Consider the following 14,436-nt stretch of genomic DNA (forward strand, 5'->3'; position numbering starts at 1 on the left):
AGGGAGGAAGGCAGGTTCCTCCTCCTTTTCCAACTGCTTTTCCCAGTTTTCCTCTTACAACTTCAAGCAATCCTTCGTAAGATGCTCACAATGCCATTCTGGTTTCATACATGGGTTCTCTAGTGAGAAGTAAATCCAAAGTCTGATATTTATAGTCTTTTTTCCAGGCAATCTCCTCACAAAGATCCAACAGCCTGTTCTGTACCTGAGAGATCTACCACCCTGTTTCAGAACAATTCCTGTCTGGAGATAATAAAGCTTATAGTATTTTTTAACCCCTAAATGCTCTTTACTTTCTTGACTACTGTGGTCAGTTTCAACATTCAACTGTCAGTCAGTTCTGTGATCTTCACATCACCTTCAGCTTAAGTTAATGCAAAGCTACGCTAAATCACACCAGTAATTGCTACCAGTGTTAACTTTGCTAAAATACAGCATTTCCTGTCCACCATCACAGCCCAAATTCTTTTCCAAGTTCAACCTCCTGTCTCAATCACTGCAAATCCTTTTCTTGCTCGTAGAAAACACTGCTGCAAATAGAATTTATCAGCCAGTCATTTTAATCTTATCACCTCAGGTTTTGTATTCCCTATTTACTAGTATACTTTGACACACACACAGATCACTCATTCTTGACAACACTTCAGATGCTGGTGTAGATCACTTGTAGAGTTTTCTAGCTGTCTGCTGGCTCCTAGACCCGAAGCTTTTTGGAGTGAGCAGGGAAAGGACATGATCTCTATTTTTCTCCTTTATTCATGCAACATCCAGCGCCATGAAGCATGCACTTCTGTGCCAAAAGAATGTATTGAGCATGACAGTGGAGTTGCTTTGCTGAGAATACTGTTTTTTGTAGTGTAACATACCAGTTCTGCTATGAGACTCACTGTCTTCTAGAAGAGAGAGAAATCTTTTAGCTGGGACACATAAAAACAATGGAACAATGAAAAATTTCTCAGGCTGGGATGGTATGGCTATAATTTTGCACATTTTAGATTGGGTAATTATGATAAGAAGCTTCATAAAAAATCTGGGAGTCACTGAATACTCAAAATGTACTTTTTCAAGTTTACAAGCACTGTTTCAGTCTAGTTTGAGACAGATAGTTGTAGAATTTTAAAATATTGCCTCTATTTGCTATTACTAACAGCAAATCCTTTACAAACTAAGTTTAGCAAAGAATTTACACTATCACGCCCTCTCGAACCTGAGGGCTTCTTACTCATTCAGAACCCAGAATAAAGTTTACTGTGACAGAGACCTATTTCTAAGGGAAATTCCACAGTGGTGTTAAAGCATTCATGTGAGGTACAGTGTAGACCTATCTGCCTAATTATATGCTAGCTCAGGTATGCAGGTAATGATGGAGGTTGGTGACATGAACCCATACAAGCTGGCAATCCAATGGTTAGTGGACACACAGGCTGATTTGCAGCCCACCCTCAGGCCTGTGCTGCCACAGCTACATCATCACTGGCCCCCAGTTCCTTTAAGATGAGCTGGAATACGTCTCTAAAACACTGACTGGTGTGGGAAAGCAGTGATGCTCCAGGCTGTTGCCAACAAGGCCCAGAGGACAGCATTTTGTTCTGCTCACGTGTGAGATCCCACTCAGTGGTAACACTCACTGCCCAGCCAAGGGTATGTTTTGCCCAGTCACACTTTGCAGTACGCACCTGTTCACTGTGGCACTTACACACACTGCTGTAATTAAGATCCTGCTTTGATTTTCAATATAAAACATACCATATTAGTAGTAACTTTCTCTCTGAAATGACTCTCATATATCCTACATACACTTCCTTATGATTGCTTTACTGGAAGTGGAAAGAGATGTTAGTTAATTGTGCTTCATTAGTGATTTCTTACGTGATAACAATTCTTCACTTAATTTGAATGAAAACATTTTGTGATTATCCAAAATCTGGTACCAATTTTATCCCTGAAATAAGTGTTTATTATACATTGAATTTTCATGTTTCCCTTACTGGGGCTTTGCCTATGTTAATGAAATATTTAGCTTAACCTTCAGCTCTGACAGTTATTTTGCAATTTGTTCAGAGTGAATTGTTGACCAACCAAATTTGAGCTGGCTACCCATGGCCTTTAGCGGGATTTCAGAGAAAACATGCCCTCAAGTCCACTGTGTTTAGAGCCGAGCACTGTTGAGCAAGGTAGGAGGGTCCAGTTCCAAATTATTTCTGCCACAAGTGGCATAAAATAAAAAAAAAGAAGAGGTGGGAAACAAACAAATTCCATTTCCACTTCCATAAAAGGAGAGACTGCCACAGTGAAGAGGAGAATTCAAGGTTAATGATTAATGGGCGAAGAATTTATTGCAAAGCATTGAAAATTCTCTCCTTTTCCCATCTCTCAGCAGTGCATTCCACAACTCTCATTCAGAGAAAGAAGAAATGAAAAGTTTGCAACTTCTCTCATTTTTGTTGCTTTCTTGTATCATCACCCCAGCCAATACACATGGAGGAAAGAAAAAAGGTAATATCCTATCAAACATAAATAGTGATAACGATCTTTAAAGAAATGTTTGTGCTATAAAAATTAAGTAGTATTGACTGTTTGGTTATTGATGTGATGGGGTTTGGAATTTTTTTCAGTGTTTTGTTCCACTAAAATATGGCATTTGAAGTATCTGTGTTTGCTGGAAAATGTAGTTGTTTTTAATTACAACAAAAATTTCTCAGTGGAAATATAGACATTCTGAGTCTATAGACTTAAGGTAACGTGACCTTCAACAAGAGTTCTGACGAAGTTCATTTAAAAATGTATTAATTTCAAAATACACACTGAACTGATAACAGTCGTAGTCTTCTTGGGCTGGAAGTATTCTATAAAATAGATTCAGTAACCTACTAGGAACAAAAATTTCTGGCTACCTGACAGTGTTTAAGCTTTCATTTTCTGAGTTGCCTAATCTAGGCTGCCTTTTACCTCAAGTGTGATGAACATCTTTGAGTGAAAGATAAATCTGCAGTACGTTTTGCAGGAAAGTACCGTGGAGGATCTTTATCATTTACATGGTTGTACAACCATTTTCTCTACGTTTATGACACTGTGCATTTTGTCAGTATCTGTGTGACTGTTCAGTATGACAGCAGATCACACAACTGCATTTCTTAAAGCCTCCCAAATGCGATTGACAAAGACAATTCCATGTTTGCCTTCATCCTTGAGCCATACATAGCAAGCATTAGTTTTCTTTCTTATTTAACTGCATTTCTAATACTCTACATCTGGAGGTGGTAAATGTAGCTTTCTGCTTAGCTGGAAATAAAGCAAGATATGCACATTCACACAAGTATGGCCTCTTTCTGTAGCATTCAGTAGCATTTATGTTAATGTGTATTAACAGTTTAGAAACCATTTGCTATAAAAATGCTTTATATTTAATAGGCACAGTGATTTCAATGTACAGGAGGCAGGACCACCGTTCTTCGATTCTGCACATTAAGCTTCACCTTGGGTTTCGTTATGAACACTATAAAATCCTTGAATTTAAACACAATGAAAACCATAAATTTCAGCTAGTGCTATAACTTTGCCTGGCTTACCAGGCAGCAATGCCTGCACATCCTGAACAGGTGCTAAACTCTAGCAAGCTATTTAGAAACCTTGTTCAAATTCTGTGGTTTTGAGAGAACCAAAAACCAGAGCACTAACTTCCGTTTGAGGTTTGTCACATCATCCTTGCCCAGACCTATTCAGACTCTGTTGTGTGCTTAAGTTTAGTTCACCTTAGATACAAACAGAAGGCAGAGTGAGGCTGTCACTGCACCTCCATTCTTTTACAGTCACAGCTCCCATTCTCCCGCCCCCACTGTCAGTGGCACCATTTACAGCAAGGTCAGTTCCTTCACTCTCTCCATCCCCCTTTCCCCTCCTGACCCAGAACTCCTCTGTCAGCGGACTTGTTTGCTCTTTGCTTCTGCAGCTTAAAGCTTTGCCTGTGGGTCACAAAAGACAGGTCACATGTCATATCAGCACTAGTAGATATGCCTAGCTCATAGTGTGTTGAAGCAAGAGACTGATTGAAGAAGCACAGTAGATACATTTCTAAAAATGCCAAAAAAAATCTAAGGTGTTTTCTTCTAGAGGCTATCGACAACCTAACTAGATGTGTTTCAGAGTAGTTACAAGGTTAAATGCCCTGATATTCCCTTATGTTGAACTCAAACCCTCATCTCCTGTCACTTTTAAATCAGTTCAACTCTAATTTCAATCATCCATTTACATTAATGTATATTTCTGTACCTTTCACTCCTTTGTTGTCGTTCCCCAGTCAAACCTCAGCCACCTCAGTTTTGTCCAGAAGATAATGTAATTCATGGGTTTTGAAACTTCATGCTTTATTTCTCTTACCATTCGATTCATCAGGATAGCTCAGCTAGTTCTGTCTTTGCCCAAATCAGCTCCAGTGCACCAGTCACACCCAGTAACCTCAAGGTGTCTTTCTCCTCACTTCATTTCTCAAAGAGACAAATCCGTTTGCCGTAACAGCGTGTGCAAATGGCAGTAAAGCATTCATCTTCACTCAGGAAGAGCACTGAAGTTTTTAGCCCTACATGAGAGGCCTTTTAACACTGTCACGTGGAGACAGCTTTCAGTGAGCACAGCACATATTTTACCTGAAAATCCTTCTACCTTGGAGCTTGCTTGGTCTGGCTTTTGCAGGAAATGTAGCAATGAACAGTACAAGGAGCTACAAAGCCTTCTCAAAGCTGAGCGTCAGGCATGTCATTTTAGGGCAAGCAACTGGCTATAAGGGAACCATCCTCTAAAAGAGCAATCACTGTGTAAAAGTCCTTCTCATTTATTTGTACTCAGCGAATAAACAACACTCTGCTTCAATTTTCTCTATATCTTTCTATTCACCTAAACAGTAAAATACATTACAAAAAGAGAATTTACAGGAATTAGACTGCAGCTGGTAAATCACTATAGATAGGTGAATGTAAATGTTTTTGTTCAAGTTGTGTACATAAATACATATTATAGGTCCTTGTTTTATACTTAATTATGTAGAATAAGATGGACTGCATTACCAAGCAAACATAAAATCACATTTAAAACACACAGAGAGGTTATTCTTAAAAAGCCACAAAGTGTTTCCAAAATGCCACGGTTTTCTTGTATATTTAAATAGGGGGACATAAGTTCAGCATTTTTTGCCAAAAGTCCATCTAGAAGTAGAAGATCAGAAATAAACACCTGAAAATAATACCCCTGAAGTTGAGCCAGGATGATGCTTTCTAAAAGCATGCAAAAAATAGTTCAATATAAACTCCTATTTATTTTGATTCTTCTGGAAACATAAAACTAGGTGGGAATATATTCCATGTCATTGTGTAGAGCAGAATTATTCAGCAGTTGACATAAAAATGCATGCTGTTGAGCTAGCACTTTCTACCTGACAGTCTCACAGCTGGCAGTTGAGTTGCACTTTTTTTTTCCCCCAAAAATAGAACGTAACATCTTAGTTGTTGCCCAATTCTGCTATATTTTAAGTATTACAGTAATGCTCTGCTATGCTGTTATTAGGAAAGTTCTACAAATGTATCCGCTGCCATTTTCTAAGTGGCTGTGTTCCAGAATTACTGTGTGTGTACATAGCATTTGCTATGCTCTCAGGAGTCCAGCACATCTTCTGTCAGCTAAAACAGTTATTCTTCCTTTTGGCACCTGGAAAAATCTACAAATATAATTTCAGACACAAATTTTCACCAAAGAGTCCGAAATATAACTGTAGTCTAACTAATTGAAGACCCTTTGCTTTTTCCCATGGAAAGATATAATAATGGGAACTCCATCGACAAAGGAACTATTCAGGCATGAAACAAGTTTCAATATTTCTAACTAATGCAAGTGACTGAACATCTTAATGAGGAGCCTAAATTCACCAGAGGATTGTAATTCACTAGACCTCGGCATTACGTTCTTCTGACTACTACTGTATGAATAGTGGTTGAACTCATATAACACTTGAGAAACTTGAACATATGGAACATTTCTTAATAATGTAGCAGTGCAATCTAATAACTTAACTAATTTTCTTCCTTTGTCTCTCAAACTAGAGATGCTTATAGGTTTTAAATATATATATATATATATATATATATAGTTTTAATGGAAAATAACTATCAATTGAATAATTAATTATTAAAGAGAACATTTTTCTTTTGTGTTTATTTTGTGGTTCACTCTAGGCTTATATTGCACATTTCATTTTGGAAAACACAGTTATGCCCAGTCCATGTGGAGCTTCAGGGTTAGTAACAGGGTTACATCAATGGCTGCAATGTTGATGATGTAGCTCATAACACCATATGGTCCCCTAGGTGGCCTTAGCACAGTGACCTTTTTTCCTATATGTTAGCTGGAGCTACGAGACCGTTAGCTGAAGCTGAGTCGGACTCCTTATACAGGGTAATGGCTTGGCAGCAGGCGGATGGGCCGGCAGCCACTTCCAAGCAACATGATTAAGATTTCCTGGCAACATAAGCAATAACTGGCAAAAGAGACAGAAGGGGCCATCTATCTGCACATGCCAAGACTGGGTGATAGAGTTCACTGCTTTTGGGCAATAGGCCAAATGCGGATTATAATTAATTAAAAAAAAAACAAAACCAAACAAACACAACACACCACACACAACAAAAAACCCACAACCATATTAAACGTTTATGTACTAAGCAAAAAAATCACTGCTTTCACGGTTTGTAGCCTTTCCTCTAGAAAAGATGGACTGTTTTTTAAATTATATTACTATGACACCTTTCTTGCTTGTTCCTTTTAATTTTTAAAAAATTGTTACAATTGCTAATATTCCCAGGAGGCATTAACTGCACAGGATTGCACATCCTTACACATACCCATTATGATTAGCCAACAAAAGCTTTTGCTGGTGCTGAAATGCTTCTAATAAAACATGACTACTTCCTGGCTGTGGAAATAGGAGTTGCCTAAAAATACTCACATTCTCCTGCCCTCTCCAGTATTCTTGCCCAGGCCAATAAAATTCATTTAAATCTTTTACCAACAACACTGTTTATATTTGGGCTCCTACTTTACCTCCAGACTTCATGGTATTGCTCTAAGTGCAACAAATAGCTATCAGATAAATAACAAAGGAAATGACAAAAAAGAAATCTAGAAATATTTAATATGAGCTAGAAATTACACAGAAAGCCAGCTGGCACATCATCTAAAAATCTACGGTGCTCTCTGTCCATCAGACTTACCTTCTGCTTACCTGGGAATAGAAATTAAAGCTTATTATTTTAATTTGGAACAATTCTTCCTAAGGGAAATAATAAATCATTGCTTTCTTAGTAAATGACATCAAAGAGTCATGAAAGCTGAGATACTAAAATGAAGTGTTTTTACGAGAACTCTCTGACGATACCTTGCTCAATCAGATTCTGCAAAGGTTCCTAAACAAAACACGTCAGTGTGCAGTGTTGAAATTACTCTTCTGTGTTTCATTGACTACTACAATTGCAATTCTGCCATCTTTACTCATACTGGGTAGTAAGTACTGCATTATCCCCAAGCTTGCTTCCATACTACAGTACTCTGCAATATGACAGTGAGAGTATCTGGGCAGCACCTTCACCAAAAAGACAGTATTCCATTTCCAGTTGCTCTAGTTGCACACCAAATTCAGTATATAAAATAAGAACACTGAAAGCATGCTTCTGGCCAAGCAACAACATTTCAAATACCGTCAAATATACATAGAATGCATATGAAACATGAGATTTTGCTTACTACACGTGAATTGGTGACCTTCAGCTGCCATGCTACACCAGAGTATTGGGAGGTTTCCACATTTTTCCTAGAGCACAAATAGCTTTATGATCCACCCTTTCAAAAAAGTTTACATGCCTTTCCTCTCTGCCAGAACTCTCCCACCATCGCAGTCACAATCCCTGCACTCTTTCCTGGAGAGAGGAGTTCTGCATGATCCTCATGCATGTCACTCAGTAGCCTTGGTCTCTTCTCACATGCCGTGTGACCTTTCTCTTTAATATGGTAATTTCAAGGAACTGTAACTTTTCTAAGGAACTTCAGTCAAGGAGCGTCTCCCTCAGCACTCTCTGGCTTGGTAGTGTCACCATTTCTAAGAAATGCAATGGAGATTCTTAACTGAAGCGAATGGACAAAACTGACAGTCTTTGATCCAGCTCCCAAAATAGACAGTTGTGCTGCTTACTAATTTAGTCTCCCTAAGTCATAGCTCAGATTAAGTGGCCATAGGAATGGCTGCTGACTGCACTGTATTCTTCAGCACCGTAATTTGGTGAGTATAGAGACCACAACACTGGAATTTCAGGTAAAATAAATGAACACAATTACTGCAGAGGTTATTAGAGAATAAAAACAAAAGCAAGAGTGTGACATATTATTCCATCCAAGAGGAATCAATGAAGGCACTGCAGGAGGTCAGGAATGAGTGGGCGGCAGCAAGATGGGCAAGTCACCTGCCGAGAGTTGCTCAGCTGGCACTGAAGCCAAGTGTCTACAAGTGTCCAGTTAGGAATTAAAGACCCCAACCATTAAGTCTTTTATTTTTTCTTTTTTTTTTCTTTTTTTTTTTTTAAGCTTTTATGCTTTATTTTTTAAAAAGTGCAGTCTACTTTATCATGCTTCCCATCACCTAATTTAGGAATAATAGCATCTGAAAAAAAACCCTAAAACATTATACAGTTTACAAAGGAGTAAGCAGTATTAATAGCATTACTGGAGCTGACAAAACAGTGGAAGACACTTCTCACATTCAACCCAAGCATATTAATTTATTGATTTTTCTAAAGATTCCTCTCAAATCCTGAAGACTACAGTGACCATATTCTGATGTCATTTACGTCTTTAAAACCTGGGGGTAATCCCAGCAGTTGCTGTGAAGCATTCTCCACTGATTCTTGTGTAGGAGAAAACAGATTTTAACCTTTGCTTTTCTGTGTATGACTGCAGTGATTTTATGTATAATTCCTGGCACTATTAGAATTCTAAAGACCCTTCACTCCCTCTAATTTAATTGACTAATTTCCAAAAATCAATTTAGCAAAAGAAAGAGCAGTCAGAAAAATCTCTAATTTATCATTCCAATAACAGCTCATAAAAGATTGTTGTTTTTTTTTTTTTTTCTGCCTAGCATTAATAATATTTACATTTGAAAGGTCTAGGGCAATCTCCTTGAAAATATAATTGTTTTCTGCACCATCAGCAACCTATTAGCCAGATAAAAATCTCGTACCTCAGAGCTTTTTGGGTATTTGCTCAAATTAAAGCTTTCATTTCCCTCAGACCCTCTGTACATATTTCAGCAAACTAACCATGGAAAAAGTACCAAAATCAGAGAGAAAAGGTTTAATTATGAATAACTCAATTCCTATTCTAATTGCTTTTCTATTATTATTTCTGGTTTTAACAAGGCTATTTAGCCTACAAGAGAAATCCCTCTAATAATGGAATTCCGGTGTAGTATTTTTGAGAGATCTCTTTGCCCTTTTTCCTCTTGATTCCCAACACCAGACACTTCCATTTCACTTGCACACAAGCACGCACTTAGCTAATTGTGGGTGATCACTAAACACAGAAACATGAAGGCGTGAGCGTCTCTAATCAGACACCTTCATGGAAACAAAATCTCTGTCCTTCAAGGACAGGGTAACTTCTGTCAGGTATTTTAAAGCCAAGGCAGGTCACTGAAGTTATTATTAGCTCTAATTAGCACTCCCACAAGCTGCTGAATTCTTTACCTGCGGCCAAGGGGCACTCAATATGGTGCAAAATTTGCTAACATCTTTGAAAGCATCAGAGAAATAGGTCCTCTTCAGAAACACGGGTCTAGTGCGTGTGAATAAGCTTCTGGTAAAATTATGTCTGATCCACATACCAAATGATCTATAGAAGCAGAAAGATGATGAAACTGTTCCAAAACAAAGGAATTCTACAAATATCTGAACAGAATCTTCATGAGAAAAGGAAGATATCTGGCCTTACTTATTATGGTGATGCTATAATTTTAAACTTTTTAGCAGGTTGCATACAAATCATTTATACCCCATTCTCAGTTACAACATCATTCTTTCAAGTTAGTGTTTTATGTAGGAATTTGAAGACAAGTCTGGACAAAAACGGAATGTTTCCTCTTGTGAGCAGCCTTCCCTTGAAAATTAGAGAGATCTGAACTGAGTCACAGAGCTCCAAATAAAATACTGATCCTAATTGTGAAATTGGCTAAGAACTGATGAAAGCCCAGTAAGCCGCCGCTTTTGTATGTCAGGCACATTTCTAACAAAGTGCCATAATAAGGAAGCCTGGCAATAGCTCTCATTAGTAAAAAGGACTGCTACAGAGCAGTAGAAGGATTTATTTGAAAGAGAAAGAAAATGTGTTAAAACCAGCTATTTTGGATCTATGAAATAATCCACAGTACGACCTTTAGTCTAGAAACAAATATTCTACAGAAAGTAAGCAACATTGTAACAGGACTCATAAGGCAACATTACACAAAAGCAAAACTAGTAAAGCATGTACGGTAGAACCTAGTACATAGGAACCTGGCACCAAAAGGATTCACCTCCAAAACCAACCCACTGTCCTCTTGGGCAAGAAGTTGGAAACAATGGAAAGTCTTAAAAAATACAGGCAAGGTATGTCTCCAACTACCATTCTTTGCAAAAGTGAAAAGTAGAGAGTGAGCAACACAGAATAATAAAGACTGCTATATCTGCAAAAACTCAAGGCCCAGCTCAGCACAGCTAGACAAATGGCACCTCTTCCTGAGCTGGACACAGAACCCACCAGCTGAAAGCTACTGATGATGAGCATCCAGACTGGGGATTGCCTGTGTCCCTTTGAGCTACGTTCAACTTTGTGTCTGTCCCCGAGAGGCTGCAACTTCACCACAAGGTCCACTTGGCAACGCACTCACATGTGGTGTGCATTTCCATACAGCCAAATGTCAAATCACAGAGCCGGAAATAAGGAGCCCAGGATACACATCAGTCCCTTCCATGGGATGTAACACACCATGCTTTGCGGCTGCAATGGTCAGCCAGCCCCTTTTGACCTTATGCCATCCTTAATGTCTCATAATTTCATAGAACAACTCCACAACTCTGAAGCACCAGCAACATTAATGGTCACAATTTTAGCGTGACCAGTATTATTACCTCTGCTTTAAATTAGACACCCCAAACCTCCAAGCTTCTAGGTACTATTAGACAGTATTCAGAGCCAGGACTGGAAGCCATATCTTTAGCCTCCTGGTCCCATTCTTGAAGCCATTTTCTTTGTTCCACTGCAGACAGCAATGTATTTCCTCTAAAACTAAAACACACATAGAATCAAAATTCTGACCTTCAGGTTCCCAGTAATAGTACCATTACAGAGACGAAGCAAGGTCATTGCTTTTTTATTTGTGATGTCTACTCTTTGAAAAGGAAGTGTCACAAACTGAGATGTGACACTAGCTGCTTTCTCATTGCTGTAATTTGCAACAATGCACCTCTGTAGTGTCTTTCTTATTTAGATGCTTGATTGTCTGACATGAGGGCACAGCTCCAAGGTATATTTCTGGGCATGCAAAAATCCTATGATCTATTTCCTTTAGTATAATGTCACCAGCTGAAGGGTGAAATAATTGCCTGGAAGTGCATGGAGTTGTGTCATTCTGCTAACCTAATTGGGATAATGGGAATTCTGGAACTAACTCCCTAGATATCTAACTAAACCCAAGCCTTTTAAACACTATGATAGAAATTAATGTCAAATACATCAGGAACAATTTCCTTCACGGATGCAATAAGACAAACCTCTCTACAAGAACAAGCATTGCTGGCTCATAGTAAACTCTCAGAAAAGAACAAAATTTTCTAACTGATTGTGATTATTTTAATACTGTTGGCTCATTGACAAGCCATTTTTAAGGTTACAAAGTTATGTAAAGGTTCCCAAGCACTGACAGTATAATAGGACCCTGGGATGCTTTGGATAAGTGGTTAGAGGTTCCACTTCCTAAATAAACAGAAGCTGGAGAGATTCAAAGAACGTGGATGGTGCTTATCTTAGGATACATTTTATATGGTTTTGAGCCAGTGTTTCAACAAACAAATAATAATAATAAAAAAAAAAACACAACCCAAAACCAACCAAACAAAAAAAGAGCAAAATTAGACAACTGAAAGCAAAGATACATACAAAATCTCCCTTTACACCTACTGGAATCTACCTCGCGTCACTTACATATGGGCCACCACAGTGATTACACTGATCATTAGCCACTCATCATGAAATAAGATGGTAGAGCAGGATGCTAAAGGGCAAGAACTGTTTGTAGTTTCCACTATTACTAAACCCAAATGTTCCAAATCCTTAACTTTTTAAAACAAAAATGATAGTTCTCTCTGTTTGCTTTCTGTTTACCCGTTAGGAGTCACACAAACATGAAATGCTTGACAAAACAGGACCGTCTTTTCTTAGCAAGGTATTTTCTATAGTCATGAGAAGAGCGTTCCAGAGCAGCAGATGAAATGTTACGTAAAAGTCTAAATGCATCATTCTTACGTGATCAGTCAGGTTCCCTTGATCTGATCCAGCCCAATGATTCTTGGCAGTTTGTTCCATTCCATAAAAATCACATGAAATCCAAACTTTGTTGACTTCTCCATCTCTGTCAATTTTGCTTCTGGAAAGAAAACAATCCAGTCAGAGGAAGGAGAGAGAAAGAGACTTGCTCAACAAGTTTACAGTTCTAATTAGCCTGAGAACAACACATTTTAGAGGGATCCTTTTCCTTGACTATGGTCCCTCCATTCTACAAGTAGATAGATATGTCCTAAAGCAATTCTACATTTTTCCTTAGTTAACTACAGTGCCATCACTATTGTTTTAACAGCATCCTAACAGTCAACCTAGGCAATTATATTAACCAGACTCTCAAGCTATAATATATACTATCTTGTGAAAAACAGTCTCAGACATCAGAAACAGGTCAGCTTATTCTGTGGCTTTATTTGCTGCAAACCTACCATTAATTTCTAAAAAGTCATCAATCTATTTCTAAGTAGAATTCCCAGTTACCACTTCCACAAAGTGATTTTCAAAGTTGATCTTATGGCACCAAACAGGTTAACTATACCAAGCAAATAATCATCAGGGCAAAACTCCTACCTTCAACAAAAAAAAGCTATTTTACTGGAAGGGCTTATTTTTCTGAATTCAGCACAACAGCATATTTCCACTAAAATGTATAAAGACTTAAAAGAGGAAATAGCAGAGTGTCAGGCAGAAATAAATACTGCACGGGTCAAAACTGGTCTTTATCTTTTTCCTATATACAGTGTGCATCACGATTAGTGATAGGAATGGAGCTTATTTTATTTGATAATATGGCTCTAAACTTTCATTTTAGAAAAGTAAATTGATTTGTCATTTGAACTGAGTGGCCATAACTTGTGGGAACTTCAACTAGGTTTGGATTTCTGAAAGAAATGGTCAAATTCTAGGCTTGCTTTTAGTGCAACTTCCACTATGTTCACACTGTGAGCATTTGGGAAAACTGAGGCAGATGTTTCCAACCATTTTCCGGTTGGCATTTATGCAATGACTGTATTTACACATACATACATATGCATCGAAACTGAATCTTAAATAACTGATGCCAAGCAGTAGCCAATTTCAGCAGGTCACAGTAAACCACTGTATCAACACTTCTCCGAAACATCAAGAGATTCCTTTTCAGCTACCAACATTTTGCAAGATTTTAAAAATTAAATTAAAAAAGCATAGCTAACAGGTACTGTCACACAGTGTATACAGTTCTATGTTGAAGCTGGATTCTGTTTAACAGAAAGACTACTATTTTATTGATTGTTAGAGAATAAGGCTTATCTTGCTAATTATGAGGAATTAGTAAATAACGGGTCTTGGAGTGGAAATTGAAATAGTACAATTAGAACTCAGATAATAATTGTATTTCCAGAGCTATTGTCATTCTAAAGCAAATTTAAAAGGTCTGAAATGCCTGGTAGCACTGCAAGATTCAGCCAGGGTTTAGGCTCATTTGAAATAACTTTGAAAACAGGCTATATCCCTAAAAATCCATCTTTGATTTATTTTATAATGAGCTCAATTCTTCCTAAACCTATTTATGAACTCCTTCACCTTATGCACACTGAGTATCTTGCTAACAACATTTCGTTTTTAGAAGGTTCCTTTGCCTGACAATTTTGCAGACTCTACTCAACCAGTCTCCTGATAAATTCAAATTAAAAACATGATAATTAAATACAGAGAATTATTTCATCCTGTCATAATCTTCATCTGTCTGAAACATCAGAGGCTGTTATAAAGAAACTGATTTGTCTCCACAGCAAAAAGCAGAAATATATCTTGTCTGCATTAATTTAT

At 37.8% G+C, this 14,436-nt stretch overlaps 1 protein-coding gene and 1 long non-coding RNA gene across 2 annotated transcripts in view; one reads left to right on the forward strand and one right to left on the reverse strand.

Annotated features, from left to right (window-relative positions):
- LOC135580498 (uncharacterized) overlaps positions 1–14,436 on the reverse strand; it is a 59,021-nt gene that overhangs the window by 35,191 nt on the left and 9,394 nt on the right. Inside the window, exon 2 of the long non-coding RNA XR_010475246.1 lies at positions 12,592–12,712. This is a non-coding gene — a long non-coding RNA (uncharacterized LOC135580498). The remainder of the gene's footprint in view (positions 1–12,591; positions 12,713–14,436) is intronic.
- The window catches only part of LIPC (lipase C, hepatic type), a 50,703-nt gene continuing 38,603 nt past the window's right edge, over positions 2,337–14,436 (forward strand). Inside the window, exon 1 of the mRNA XM_005511139.4 lies at positions 2,337–2,496. Coding sequence (XP_005511196.1) covers positions 2,415–2,496 — 82 coding nt within the window. The 5' untranslated portion in view covers positions 2,337–2,414. The remainder of the gene's footprint in view (positions 2,497–14,436) is intronic.

This window comes from Columba livia, chromosome 11 (genome assembly GCF_036013475.1).
Source record: "Columba livia isolate bColLiv1 breed racing homer chromosome 11, bColLiv1.pat.W.v2, whole genome shotgun sequence".
NCBI classification, from domain to species: domain Eukaryota; kingdom Metazoa; phylum Chordata; class Aves; order Columbiformes; family Columbidae; genus Columba; species Columba livia.